The sequence below is a fragment of the Serinus canaria genome, chromosome 21 (genome assembly GCF_022539315.1).
Source record: "Serinus canaria isolate serCan28SL12 chromosome 21, serCan2020, whole genome shotgun sequence".
NCBI lineage: Eukaryota > Metazoa > Chordata > Aves > Passeriformes > Fringillidae > Serinus > Serinus canaria.
This window is the reverse complement of record NC_066334.1, coordinates 2232585-2246159: the sequence shown is the minus strand read 5'-3', so window position 1 is coordinate 2246159 and position 13575 is coordinate 2232585. Positions and strand designations below refer to the sequence as shown.

The window sequence follows — 13575 nt, the reverse complement described above, 5'->3', positions numbered from 1 at the left end:
GTTTGGGGGTTGTCCTGTAAACTGCTTCTTGCCTGCTGTTTCCAAATCCTCTGCACTGCAATAAATGAGGGTGGTTATTTGTGTGGCCTCTGAAAGATCCAAAATCTTCAGAGTTTAGAAGGGGCATAAGAATGAAATTCTGTTTCTGTTGTAAATTATTTCAAAGAAACATATTCAAGAGATTTTTTGGGTTGGAGTTTTTTGAAAGATGTAGACCTCCAACAGGAAGGGAACTGCACAAAAGGTGAGTGTAAATCCCACCAGGCACCCCTGTCCAGGGGAATGGAGCAGAATCTATGGGAAATGAGATTAAGGAGCAGAAGCAGACATGCTCTTCAGATCCAGCACGAGGCACAGCTCTGGAGTTGGATGAGAAGAATAATGGTGCTCATGGACATCCTATCTTTGCACAAATAACTGGTTTTGGCAGGCTATGGTGGAGGTTTGTAACTGCTTTAGTAGTATGTTGTGATTGGAAGTGCTGAAGCTTGGACCAGAACTACTCTGGGATAAACTCTCATGAGCTGAGGAGCAGCACTGAGGTCCCAAGCAACCTGCTCCAGTGGAAGGTGCTCCTGCCCATGGAATGGGATGAGTTAAAGGTCCCTTCCAACCCAAACCATTCTGTGCTTCTGTGAATGACTTCTGGATGAGAACTGATTGGGAGTGTGTGTTAACAGGGTGTGTTTGTGTGGGGAGAAGTCACCTGGTCAGGTGCAGCCTGGAGCAGGGTCCCTGTGGCAGGGCTGGATCCAGCACTCCTTGAAGGCATTCGTCAGTTGCTGTCCTCATGTGCCTTTGGAGCAGGTACCACATCCTGTCAGGGTGCCCAGCTCATGCCAGCTGGGGCAAAGAAGGCACTGGGGCAGTGAGGTGCTGAAGAGCCCCCTTGTCCCAGATTTTCTAAGGACTAAGGGTTGACTCTCATTGGCTCTTGGGGTGTTTGGTTGTTTTTGTCCTGGGGCGCCCCTTGGTCCCCCTGAGTGTTTCACACCCAGCAGAGGTTTCATGATTCGTGTCCTTTGAAGGGATCTTCCTGCAGTGAAGAGAATCCTGTAGAAAAGGGATTAGGTAGGATTAGCTGCTCCAGCCTCCCTGTTCTCAAAGGAGGGATCTGGGTCAGGAGGCCAAGGCGGTCCCTGCCCGAGAGGCTGTGGAATGTGCAGGAGGGAAGCTCAGTGCCTCATCCTGCTCCTGCCCAGAATCATGGAATGGCTTGGGTTGGGAGGGTCCTTAAAGCCCATCTAGTGCCACACCTGCCATGGGCAGGGACACCTTCCAAGCCCTGTCCAACCTGGCCTTGGACACTTCACAGATGGGGCAGCCACAGGGAAACCAGGGACTTGGGTGCAGTAAAGAGTAATCCCAGACTTGTATGAGATGCTAAACCCAAAAGGTGTAGAAGAGCTCAGAAAGAAAAGAAGAATTCCAGACTGAGTTTTTATTTTGTATTTCATTACCTTTTCCCTTTAAAATACAGGCCTAAGGCTTCTGGGAAACTAAAATTAGCTCTTGCTACTCAGGGAAAATAAAAGGTGATGCCCTAGCAAATTAATATGTAATTTTGTGCATCCATTTTTAGGAGAACAACTTAACCTATGGATTTAAAGAGGATATTTACTTCCATAGTCATATCAGACCATTTAAGAAACAGCAAACCACACCTTGGGCTCTCTGGGGCAGGTACCCCAGGAGTGATGAGCTTAGACAGTCTCTACATTTACCTTTGTTAAAAGTTACTGAAAAAACCACAAATTCAGCAAGTTTCTCTTCCTTTACTACCTGTTTACATTAAAATCAGTGTCTTATAATTCAGTTGATTTGTAAATAATTTGTTGTAGGAAGAGGAAGGTGTGGAAACACCAACTTTGCTGTAGCTGCTGAGAAAGGCTCTCTGTGCTTTTCCTTGTGCTGGAATAAACACCAGTCCTTGGTTTGTGTGCACTGAGCTAGGCTTGGCTAAACTTAGGAGGTCTTGGAAAATCCGTGGTGGGCTCCTACAGGATACTCTCCAAGTGTGCTGTTGCCAAACTATAAACTGGTACAATTTTATCATTGTTCTGCTGCCTTCATTAGGCTTTCAAGCCAATTTTAGTAGGTCCCGACCTGTGTCTGACATGTGTCTGCTGCACTGCACGAGGGTATCTCATGGGCTCATTCAAGCAGCTGCAGTTTTCCTCTCAGTTCAGCTTCCAGAGTTCAGATCCAATCATGAGAGCATTTCTTGATGCATTTCAGTAACCTCCAGCTTAGGTTATTTTCCCCAAGGCAGTGCTGGAGTCACCGTCCCTGGAAGTGCTCAGGGGATGGTGTGGGCATGTGGCACCTGGGAATGTGGTTTTGGGGTGGACCTGTAGTGCTGGGTTCATGGTTGAACTCGATTGGATTAGATGTTGGAGGGCTTTCCAACCTTAGTGATTCTGGGATTCTATTCCACAATTCTATTTGCATGTTGTAATTTCTGAGGAGAAGGAGGACTGCTGGATGCTCACAGTGACCTGGCTTATTGGTAGTGCCCCTGTCCCCATTGTCAAAGCCCTGTGTGGACTTGGCTGCTGTTGGATCAGAGGATTTTGGATGGCTCCAGCCTTAGCTGGAGCAGTGTTTGCGCTGCTGAGAGTAGGAGGTGAAAACTGGCAGTGGTTGAAGTCCCACAGCTGTCACAAAATAACCTCTATTTTCCCCCAAGAAGTGCCATTGGAGGAGAATGGTGAGGAGCAGGGGCACAGCCTGCCGCTGGGGCTGTTGCTAGGAATGGTTTCCTTGTGCTTTGGGTTGCCTGTGCTTCCTCCCCCTCCTGGCTGCATGATTTGATATCCATCACAACCCCTAGTCACTCCAAAGCACCGAGTGCTGCATGACTGACACGACAGCTCTCTCAGGGTTGACACAGGAGTCATGGGACAGACTTTCATTTTCTCGGGGATGGGCTGTGGAAAGTTTTATGGAGCTCTCTGCGAGGCTGGCTCTGGTCCAGCCCAGGCTGCGTGCGCACACCTGCCAAGAGAGATCAGCCCGAAAAAGAGATGATTCATCCCTGGCGAAGGGAAGGATCCACTTGGGGACACAGGATGAGGTTCTGTCACTGACCCACCCTTTCCTCTGATGAGCACTCGGGGGCTGTAAATCTTCCCACAGTGAAGGCTCCTGGCCCATTCCCAAGGCCTGGAGCTGTTGCATGTTGTGATTTCCTGGGATTTCGGGGCTGGCTGCTGTGGTGGTTTAGGAGCTGGAACTACAGGCGTGGACACTCTGGGTGCAATAAAGTGACTTGGAAAAAGCACTTAAGTGGTGAACTCTGTGACTTCTGCTCTCTTGGAGCTTGAAGCTAATACTCAATTAAAAGAGCCAGGAATTTCCTTCTGCCTTCTTCACCCTGCTGGGGATGTTTATGCACACATTGGCCTGTGCAGTGCCAGTGACCTGTGTGGGCTTCAGGTGCCTTCAGCTCACACTGGGGAATGTTAGATGGGATATTGGGATAAATCCTCCCCTGTGAGGTGGGCAGGCCCTGGCACAGGGTGCCCAGAGAAGCTGTGGCTGCCCTGGATCCCTGGAGGTGTCAAGGCCAGGTTGGAGGGGGCTTGGAGCAGCCTGGGACAGTGGGAGGTGACCCTACCCACAGCAGGGGTGGCACTGGATGGATTTAAAGTTCATTCCAACCCAAACCATTCCATTATGAAGTGGTGATTTTCAGCAAACAAATAAGTGAGAAAAGGTCAGTGAGAAGCAAATGCTGAATTTCAGTAGCATGCATTTTAACCCAATCTGCCAAAGTTTAATTGTGGTGAACAGCTGGAGGACCCAATAGTTGTGTAACTCTTTTTTTCCTTTGATTCCCCTTTTTTTTCCACTATAGCCACTCTCTAAAATATATTTTAAACAGTTCCATAGTGGAGATACTAAAGTGGAGCAAATATTTGTGTGCCATGAAAACATTTTTCTAATACTTTGCCTAATGTGTTTTGTTGAGCGTTTTTAATAGAAGTTGAGAAAGGAGATAAACATGCAAGATTTGCTTTGCTGTTTGATTCTTTGCTTGTGGCAAGCCCTGCAGATACCATGGCCTCTCTGCACTCCTTTATTTTTCCTTTTTGGAGGGGAATATGCAAATTTCCCCCTTACTTTGTTGCTGGTAATGTGTATCCCCTTGCAAAATCCCAATATCTTTTGATATGGCTTCTCATGGAGGGATCAGAAGGTCCCAGGCCTGAAGGCAGAGGGATCCCACACATTCCCACCAGTGACTGCTGCTGGTGCTCTGATTTTTTGATCCTTCCACATTTTCCTGAATCACATAAATAGTTCAATAACTTGTGCAGTGTTTCACTTAGATAAGTATCTATTATTTTATCTCTCTAGATATGTACAAGGGAGTCTCTGCAGACTGATTACTAATGTAATGTTTTACTAACAGTTTATCTCCACACAGGTAACACAAGTAGCAAGACAACCGGGTCCTCCTGCCCCATCCCCTTACACTGCACATGAAATAAATAAGGGACACCCAAATCTTGCTGCAACGCCACCGGGACATGCATCGTCCCCTGGGCTCTCACAGGTAAGACCTGGCGTTGGAGCAGAGCATTCCCAGCCTCCCCCTTCCCCTCCTGTGCCATCCTCAGCTTCTCTGCTCAACAAGAAACTGACTTGTGATGTCTCTGACCAGTGTAGAAGGTGTGGCTTGAACCTTGCAGTGACCTATCAGCAGCACTTAGATCAGCACACCAATACCATTAATTGGTATTTATAAATTATATACAAGTTTACAGGCATTACTTGTATTTTCATTTATATTCTGAATATTTTTTTATGTAGTCATTAGTTCCTCCTAGAGTCTGTAACAGAAACTAAAAACATCTTGAAAAATTAGAGAAAATAATTGTGGATGAGGAGGAATGTGTTTTGCTGTTGGATCAGGCAGTTTGGGGCATAGCCTGAATTCCAGGTTAAACACCCTAAAAGTGCCCTATACCCTGTCTCAGGGATTTTCCAAGGTGAAATCAAGATGGTGCAGTTTTGTATGAGATGGTGCAGTTTTGTACAAGATGGTGCAGTTCTGTAATTCTAAGAAATGGGTCAGGAAAACGAGTTGCACAAATGATTTCTCATAAAAGAGATGAAACAAAGGGCTGGTTACAGAAAAGTCCAGAACAGGAGATAAATGGGAGTTATAATAAGAATGGAGAAATAGAGTTTAGTGAGATGTGTGGAATAAATTGGTCTCTTTGTAGTCTCAGATAAATATTCTGCAGGGCTGACTTGAAGTGGAGAAGCTTATCTGAAAAAGGAAGGGGCAAAAGAGGCAGGTAATGGGCCAAGAGAAAAAGGGAGATAAAAGATACTGGGATGGGGAAAGTGGGATGTGTAAGGAATGAGATGTGAGCTAGAGGAAGGCCTGGTGTTCCCTCTGCTCTTGATGGATTAAACTTGTGTGGATCAAGCAGGAAGGCCTGAGCAGGTCAGCTGTTAAGGAGAGTGGGTTTGTTCTGAGGAAGGGGAGCAGGGTGAGAGGCTGAGGGTGGGTTGGGAATGGGGAGGTGATGGGGAGAGCCTCAGGTAGATCTGAGCCCCCCTGCCAGCTTCTGAAACATTAAACTGCAGCTGACTTCCCAGAGCAGGAGATGCCTGGAAACAGGTCCTGGAAGGAACACTTGACCTGAATGATGCACATTGTAGATAAAGCATGATGGGGCACACACTTGTGGTTGTGTTTGGGATGTGCAGATGCTCACCCTCCATGGGTGGGACATGAGAGGCTGCAGTGTCTCTCAGGCATTAGTGCTGTTGGGGCTGTTCTTGCACTCCAGCTGCAGGAGTAAAGGCTCTGGGCTGAGGACTGAGGCTCAGGGAACAGGGAGGGCACAGCAGGGTTGCAGAGCAAACCCTCAGATGCTGCCTGGCTTTTGTCATGGATCAAGACATTCCTTCCTGGTAAACCTCACCAGCACATGAAGCTACTCATGTGGCAGAGAGAGAGGAAGAAGAGAACATTCTGGCATTCTTTAAATCTATTGTAATCAAGGGATTTCTCTTTTTCCCTTCATATTTTCCATTGAGTCAGTGCATCCATCAAGAGTGGGCTCTGTGCCAGATCTCCAGGCAGCTGGATAATGCTGCTTTCCTGTTCTGCTGGCTCTTGGAAGTGGGGGTCAGCCTGTGTCCCTGCCATGCTGCTGGGGTGACCTCAGAGCCCTGGTGGCAGCTGAGGGCCCTGGGGGCTCCCAGGGTGGCTTTGCTCCCCCTGTGAGGAGCCAGCCCTGGTGTGCTGAGGGGCAGGAGGAGCAGCAAGGCCCAGGGGTGTGGGGCAGGTGGAGCTTTGGGGCCAGAGAGGGCTGGGCAGTGCAGAGCTTTTCCCCAAGGATCCCTGCCAAGGTGGCATCCAGCAGTGAAGCAGCAGCACAAGTGCAGCTCCTGCTGTTCCCAGCTCCCCTCAGGAACCCTCCCTTTGGGTGGAGCTTGGGTGGTGATGCCAGGCTGGATAGGGCTTGGGGCAGCCTGGTCTGGTGGAAGCTGTCCCTGCCCGTGACCAGGGGAGGATTGGAGGAAGCTGATCCATCCCAAATCATTCTGGGTTCTGTGAAGAGCCAAAATGAAGTGTCTGCACTTGACACCAGTAAGGCTTGAAAGGGGATCAAAGCTTGATAGAATAACCTGCCCCCAGGGACAGTTTTCTGTACCCCTGAACTATTAGAGATTTGGGTAAATTTATTTTCTGAATATTTTTTGTGTATCTCACTTGGACTCCTGTCAGGAGTTGAGTTTCTGTGTTATGGTAAGAAATTCCCAAGCTAAAGGAATATTTGGATGGAAGTTTAACCTGTTCATTGCATCTGTGATTTGTCTCCCCTGGGCTTCAAGGAACACCCTGGTGCTTGTGTTAAGTACGAGGTGAATAGAAGTTTCCTATTTTCACATCTCTTGTAGTTTGTGAATTTCCATCATGTTTTCATTCATTTGCTTTCCTTTAGAAAGCAATGAGAGAGTAATTTTTGAGTAATTTTGTCTGATTCTTGGGCACCTTCAATCTTTAATCCTGCTGTTTTCCTTTAGACATAAAGGGACCCAGGCTGACATGGGATTCAGATGAATGTGTTATTATTAATTCCTTTAACAGCAATAAAGCACAAATAACTGTATTTACACACCCACACTGCGTTGATGATTGAACACTGAATGAACAAAGGTTGTCTTTGCCTTTGTCCAGTCATGCCTAACATAGCGAGGGGGTGTTTGTGCATAAAAGATAAGGACAAGACCACTTTGTTTGAATTAGAGTCTGATTAAAGGTCATTGATTTCTCCATCAGACTCCTGAGTTAATAAATACTCATCAAAGTGAGTCTTTCCAAGGTAGGGACTGCTCTTGAGGCACTAGTGAGTGAAAATTCTGGTGGGTGTTTTAGGCTTTGGATGTCATCTGGTACTAAGTGGAGTTTGGGCAGAGAGAGAATGTGTGTCACTGCTGGTGGGGTAGATTGCTCTGAGTGCTCAGCAGAGTCTCTCCTTGCTGTTAGCCAGGTGGGATCTCGGCATCTCCTCAGGCTCTAGAGCTTCTTGAGGGGATCTCACAGAACCAGGGAATGTCCTGAGCTGGGAGGGACCCACAGGGGTCAAATCCAACCCCTGGCCCTGCACAGACACCCCAACAATCCCAGCCTGTCCAAACCCTCCGGAGCTCTGGATTTAAAGTTCATTCCAACCCAAACCATTCCATTATGAAGTGGTGCTTTTCAGCAAACAAGTAAATGAGAAAAGGTCAGTGAGAAGCAAATGCTGAATCAGGGGCCAGGATCATTCCCTGGGGAGCCTGGGCAGTGCCCAGCACCCTCTGGGGAAGAGCCTTTCCTGATCTCCAACCCAACACCCCTGGCCCAGCTCCAGCCCTTCCCTGGGTCCTGTCCCTGCTCACAGGCAGGGATCAGAGCTGCCCCTCAGGAGAAGTTGCAGCCCCCAGTGAAGGCTCCCCTCTGGCTCCTCTGCTCCAGGCTGAACACACCAAGTGCCCTCAGCTGCTCCTCATGTGGTTCCTCCAGACCCTTCACCCTTGGCAGAAGCCATGCTCTGAAGGAGAAGGTGGTTTAACAAATGCTTTGGTTCCACCAGTGACCCCTCACTATCCTGGTGCTCCAGAGCTGCCTGTCCCAGCACATGGCAGGGCAGGGAGATGCAGTAATATCTTGAATTCTGGTAAGTGATAGAAGGAATTGCTGTCATTTACTGGAGCTCCAGGAGCTGGAGCAGTTTCCTGTAAGTTTGTGTGTGATGAGATGACAGCATTGTGCCCAGTGGTCTGAGAGTTTGGGAACCAGGGATCAGGGAATACATGGGGTGTTTAACCTGAGAAGTCAGGTATAATTGAACATTGTAGCTTTGTTTGGTTTCCTTTACCTTATCTAAACAGACAGAATCAGCTGGTTCTGTGGTGCTGTGGTTGGGTGGCCCTTTCTCTTCCTCCTCCACCATTTCCATCTGACACAGCCAAAACAAGAGCACGGCTCCCTGCTCCACCTCCTCTGAGGCTTTCCCAAGGGACCCCCTCCAGCACTTTGCTGCCCTTCAGGATTAGTTTGTGCAGCACAGTGAAGAGGCCTTTGCAGCCATGTGCAGCAGTCCCACACCCCCGTCTTTGCAGCAACAGGCAGCATCTCTGCTTCCCAAATTCCAAGGCCTTGAAGTCATAGTGCTGCTCTGGGGAATGTGCTGAGCTCTGGCACAGGGGAGTGTGAAGCACATGCTGCTGCAGTGATGTTATGGCCAGATGTGGCCCCAAGCACATAAAATTTCATATTCCTGTTGGGTTTTGTGTGTTTTTCCCTCGTTCTGACAGGGAGAGGAGGGGCACGGCCCCTCTGCCTCCCCTCCTGGCTTGAGGCTGCAGAAGGGGCTGGAGTGACACAATTCCCTTTCTCAGTGTGGGGAGGAAAGGAGAAGCCATTGGAAAAGGAGCAGAGCAGCTTCTCCTTGGCTGTGGGTCCCAGAGCAGGTTATGCAGAGCTCAGGTAGGGCCTGGATTGACAGTCAGGCACCATCCCATGATGGATGGAGAATCCAGAGCAGGCTGAGAGCATTCCCAGCGCCCCTAACAGAGAGCAGCTGAAAAGTTGTGAATCTGCCCCATTCCAGTGCCTTACACTGATGGATGGGGCAGCCATGGATGGGATAACGGGAGAGCAGAGCACTGCCAGAGCAGCTGGGCTGGGAGCAGCAGGAAGGAGCTTCCCTCTGTCCATGGAGTGAACAGAGGAGGAGAGGGCTCCTCCAGAGGCAGTGTGCAGAGCTTAGGGCACCAGGAGAAGGCAGTTTCATCCCACTATGATCTGGGGGTGTTTTGGAGGATCCCAAGGAACAAGTGCAATGGGTTCTGGCATGTGAGGATGAATGGTTTGGGAAAGACTCTTGGCTTTCTCTGCATCAACTTTAGAACTGCAGGCTCCAGTGGGATGCTGAGGGATTCTCTGAGTCCTGGCCCACAGTTTGGAAGCATCAAGCAACCACACTTGGAACAAATTGCCAGGAATTTCCTCTCTAGTCAGGGATAGCTTCAGCTCTCATTAAGAACATGCTGTGCACTGAGCAGATTGGTGGTGCCTGCCCACGGCTGCCTCTTGGGATGGGCTGGAATGCTGGAGCTCCAGGGAGCAGAGGATCCCACAGCACTGATGGGGACGTTCCTCTGGAGCTGCTGTAGTTGTGGACATCCCTCACCTGCTCCTGAAAAGGTCGAGATACACCCAAGTGAACAAAAGTGCAGGAGGGCTGAATTCTCAGGAGCTTGGTGCACGGAGACCTTGACTTTTAGGTGGCTGATTTAAACCCAGAACAGATTGTACCAGCTGAAACTTGTTACCATCTGGTTCTGTGCCTGAAGTGAAGAGAGTTTTGTGGTCTCATTCTGCTCCTCAAAAATGTCACCATCGTTGAATTAGTGTTTGTAATAGCAGGGAGACATTCCTTAGTACCTTCAGGTCTGGGAATGTGTGCCAGGAAGCAAGTCTGCCTGCCATCTGTGGCATGTTTATTAGGCAATCCCCAAGCCCCTCTTTTATGATCTTGGATCCTTTCTACAGGAGCTGGAATAATCCTGTTAGAACCATGATGTTTATTCACTGCTTCCATCTTCTGCAGCCCAATTTGAGATGCTTTTAATTAGGGGATGTTTATTAAGGGATTGTAACAGAAGGAGGGATGTAATTTAATTGTAACCTCACCCACTGGTACCCTGGGGTCAGTCAGGTGCCTTGGGACGTGGAGAGTGTTACTCCTTGTTCTCTTCTTGTGTTTGGGGTCTGGTTGCTACACATTGAACTCATCTTCCCCCAAATTCTGGTGAGCAGGGACAGGACCTCAGGGAAGGGCTGGAGCTGTGTCAGGCTGGAGATCAGGAAAGGCTCTTCCCCAGAGGGTGCTGGGCACTGCCCAGGTTCCCCAGGTAATGTCCTGGCCCTGAGGCTGCCAGAGCTCCAGAGGGTTTGGACAGGCTGGGATTGTTGGGGTGTCTGTGCAGGGCCAGGGGTTGAACTCTGGTCCTGTGGGTCCCTTCCAGATCCATGATTCCTCATTATTTGGGTCCACATGTGCTTTGCTAGAATGAAATAGTCAGCATAAAATCAGGTAATAAACTTCCTCTGCCCCTGGGGCACAAGGGGCTCCCAGTTTTATTGGCTCATTCAGATGAACTCCCTGTCCATCATTTTCTGTCTTCAGGAGCATCACTGTGGATCCCTTGATCTGAGTTGATCTCTAAGCTTTGCAGGGAGCTCTTCCCCCAGAGAACTTCCCTGTGTAGGAACCTCTCTGTTCTGTGTGAGGAGTCATTATCACCAATTCCCTGCTGGTTATACCCACCCAGAATCCCAGAACTCTTATGTTGTCAGTTAGGGAGTTTATTTGTGATGTAGACAGAATGAATAATTAAATTCTCCTTGTATAAATGAAGAAGTTGGTGCTGGACCAGCTGAAAAAAATGCTGCCTGTTTGTGCTGCTCTTCCAAGCAGCAAATTCCAGTTTCTTGGATCTGCTGTCCATTCCAGATAATGAGAATAAGGTAAATTTAAACAACTCAACTCCTGATAGTGTGAACAGTAAACCTGCCTAAATAACCAGATTATTATGTAGTAATGGATTTTTTTTCTGACCAGTCAAGAGTTTGACCTCCTTTTCTTTTCACTTCTTTCCTTATGCTTCCTTCTGTACATCCGGGTCAGGCTTCATCCCAGCACATTTCCAATGCATTTTGCAAATTCCAGGCTTGCAGGAATATGTGACTGCAGGTGGAGATTTGAAACTGTGAGTTATTTAATAGCTGATAAATCCAGAAGTGTAATCTTCTTTTGGCCTTTGTGTTCAAGACCTGCTGGAAGTGCAGCTGAACCCTCTGGTTTGTAATAGGATTAGGAGGTTTTTGATTGGGTTAATAATGCTGGGAATATTTCCTCCGAGAATGTATTTCATTATTTTTGGTTCATTACTGTGCTTTTTAACTCATTAAGTCTGGGCAAATCTGGCTGGAAACATTAAACATGTCTTGTGTCTCGGTGCCTTTGGTCTTCAGGGGGCTTTTGTGTGGGGATGCTGGGCTTCATGGGTGTCTTCTAATTTGGGAGAGCATCTGGGGGTAAGAGCTGCAGGAAGGGAGAGTTGGGAAGGCATAATGTAGCTTCAAATGCAGATTAGCACTATTTATTTTAATTATTTAACCTTGGAAGCAGCTGGCTTTCGTAAGGTACAACGTAGGAGGGATGTGTGAATTAGTTTTAGGATTTGTGCACTCTAGAAGGACAGAAAGAGCCTTTATTTTATTTCTTTTCCTAGCAAGGAAAGGAAAGAAAGGAAGGCCCGTTACAATTTTATCATATACATGTGTAAAGAAGATTACAGCACAAATACTGAGTCTAGTTGGGACTAGGTCTGGCTTTAGACCCACCCCTCATCTGCCTCATAGAATCCTGTTATAGAATCCCAGGATGGTTTGAGTTGGAAAGGATTTTAATCTCATCCAGTCCCACTCCTTCCACTGTCCCAGGCTGCTCCAAGCCCTGTCCAGCTTGGCCTTGGGCACCTCCAGGGATCCAGGGGCAGGCACAGCTGCTCTGGGCACTCTGTGCCAGGGCACCCTCCCAGGGAAGGATTCCATTCCAACACCCCATCTATCCTTCCTCTGGCAGTGGGAGCCTTTCCCTTGTCCTGGCACTGTGAAGAATTCCTGCTCTGAGAGGTGTGTTTAATCCTTCTCCAGGAGCTCTGGTTTGCCCAGTGGGGAGGGAGGTGTTTTTCTGCTGCTGCTTGGGCTTTTCCTCTCTGGAGTAGCCGTGACCTGGCTCTGAGAGCTGCCTGGCCCTTCCACCCTGGCCAGGCAGGGGCTTTGGAAGGGAAAGCTCTCAGTGGGTGTCTTGGCCCCACGGCACATCCTGGCTGCTGCGCGAGCGGAAGCGCCTTTGTTTGGCCTGTCAGATTATTGGGAATCAAAAGCACTTCCAAACTTGCCAGTGACTTGGCTTGGAGTGGAATAAAACAGCATTTTTAATAGAAAATCAAACTTCTCTGTAGCTGTTTCAAAATTCTCCAGATCCCTTTCTTCAGGACTCTTCCATGTGCATTTTCTGTTCTCACAGTCACATGTCCTGGGCATTATTTTGGTGCTTTTCAGACTTAGCCACTTGTTGAACCACATTTTTATTCATAATATAAGAAGACAAAACAATACAAGGCAATTTGCCATTTTCTTGCATTTAATAACTTCAATTCTGGAATTCCTTCTGTAATAGTACCTTCTGTTCTATGCAATTTAATGGATGTTTTCTTGCATGCTCCAGAAAATACAGAGTTTTTAAACAAACACCATGTGTTCAGTGAAGCACCAGAGTCAGCACTAAAGTCAGGGCTTTACACAGCCTGTGTTTTGTGAGCATAGAGGGCCTAAAATATCCCTGCAGCCAGAGAAAGCAGGGAGATGGAGCTCCTGGAGTCTGCTGTTAGCTGTGTGTCAGACTGGGAAACAGAGGAGTAACCTCTGGAGCCATTTAACCTGCACCTGCACATTCCAGAGGTGAGGCTTTGAATCCATAAACAGCCTGGTTCTCCTGCCAGCTGAACTCTCTCTGTGCTGCTTTCCACTGAACCAACAGAGATGTTGGAGCCATAATTCCTCTCCCTGCACCCTGGAAGGGCTGTGCCTGTGTTCTCCACAGATCTTTCCTTATGGTGCCATTAGAAACCCAGAATTTATTATCTTGTTTTAACTTTGTGCAAATCCAGACACTTTATATGTAGGGTATTTCTGGGCTTCAGTGGAATTGAGTAAAACTTTCCTATTTTATCTGATTGCTGCTCTCACATAGGTGAAGGTTGGAAGAGACCTGGAATCACCAGGTCTAGGTGCCTGCTCTGAGCTGGATCATCTGGAGAGATAACTCTGAGTGTCTGCAAGGATGGCAGCATCCTCTGAGATAGCAGATAACACATTTTTGGAGCCTCTTGTTGGCTTTTGGGAGAAAATAGGAGGAAGCTGCTGATGCTGTTTTGATGTGGAATAGGGTCTTGGCTGGTTGGGGTTGTATCCCTGGGAACAAGTAT

At 48.1% G+C, this 13575-nt stretch overlaps 1 protein-coding gene across 13 annotated transcripts in view; it reads left to right on the top strand.

Annotated features, from left to right (window-relative positions):
* Window positions 1–13575, top strand: part of EIF4G3 (eukaryotic translation initiation factor 4 gamma 3) — a 141263-nt gene that overhangs the window by 46356 nt on the left and 81332 nt on the right. For 8 of the 13 annotated variants that reach the window (XR_007779305.1, XR_007779304.1, XR_007779303.1 and 5 more), the window contains exon 3: window positions 4418–4561. The exons of 2 other annotated variants lie outside the window; for them this stretch is intronic. Coding sequence is in view for 8 of the 11 variants with exons in the window: in XM_050982697.1 (XP_050838654.1) it covers window positions 4418–4561 (144 nt within the window). In the remaining 3 variants the exon portion in view is untranslated. The remainder of the gene's footprint in view (window positions 1–4417; window positions 4562–13575) is intronic. 3 more of the 13 variants (XM_050982704.1, XM_050982696.1, XM_050982701.1) reach the window with 1 other exon arrangement.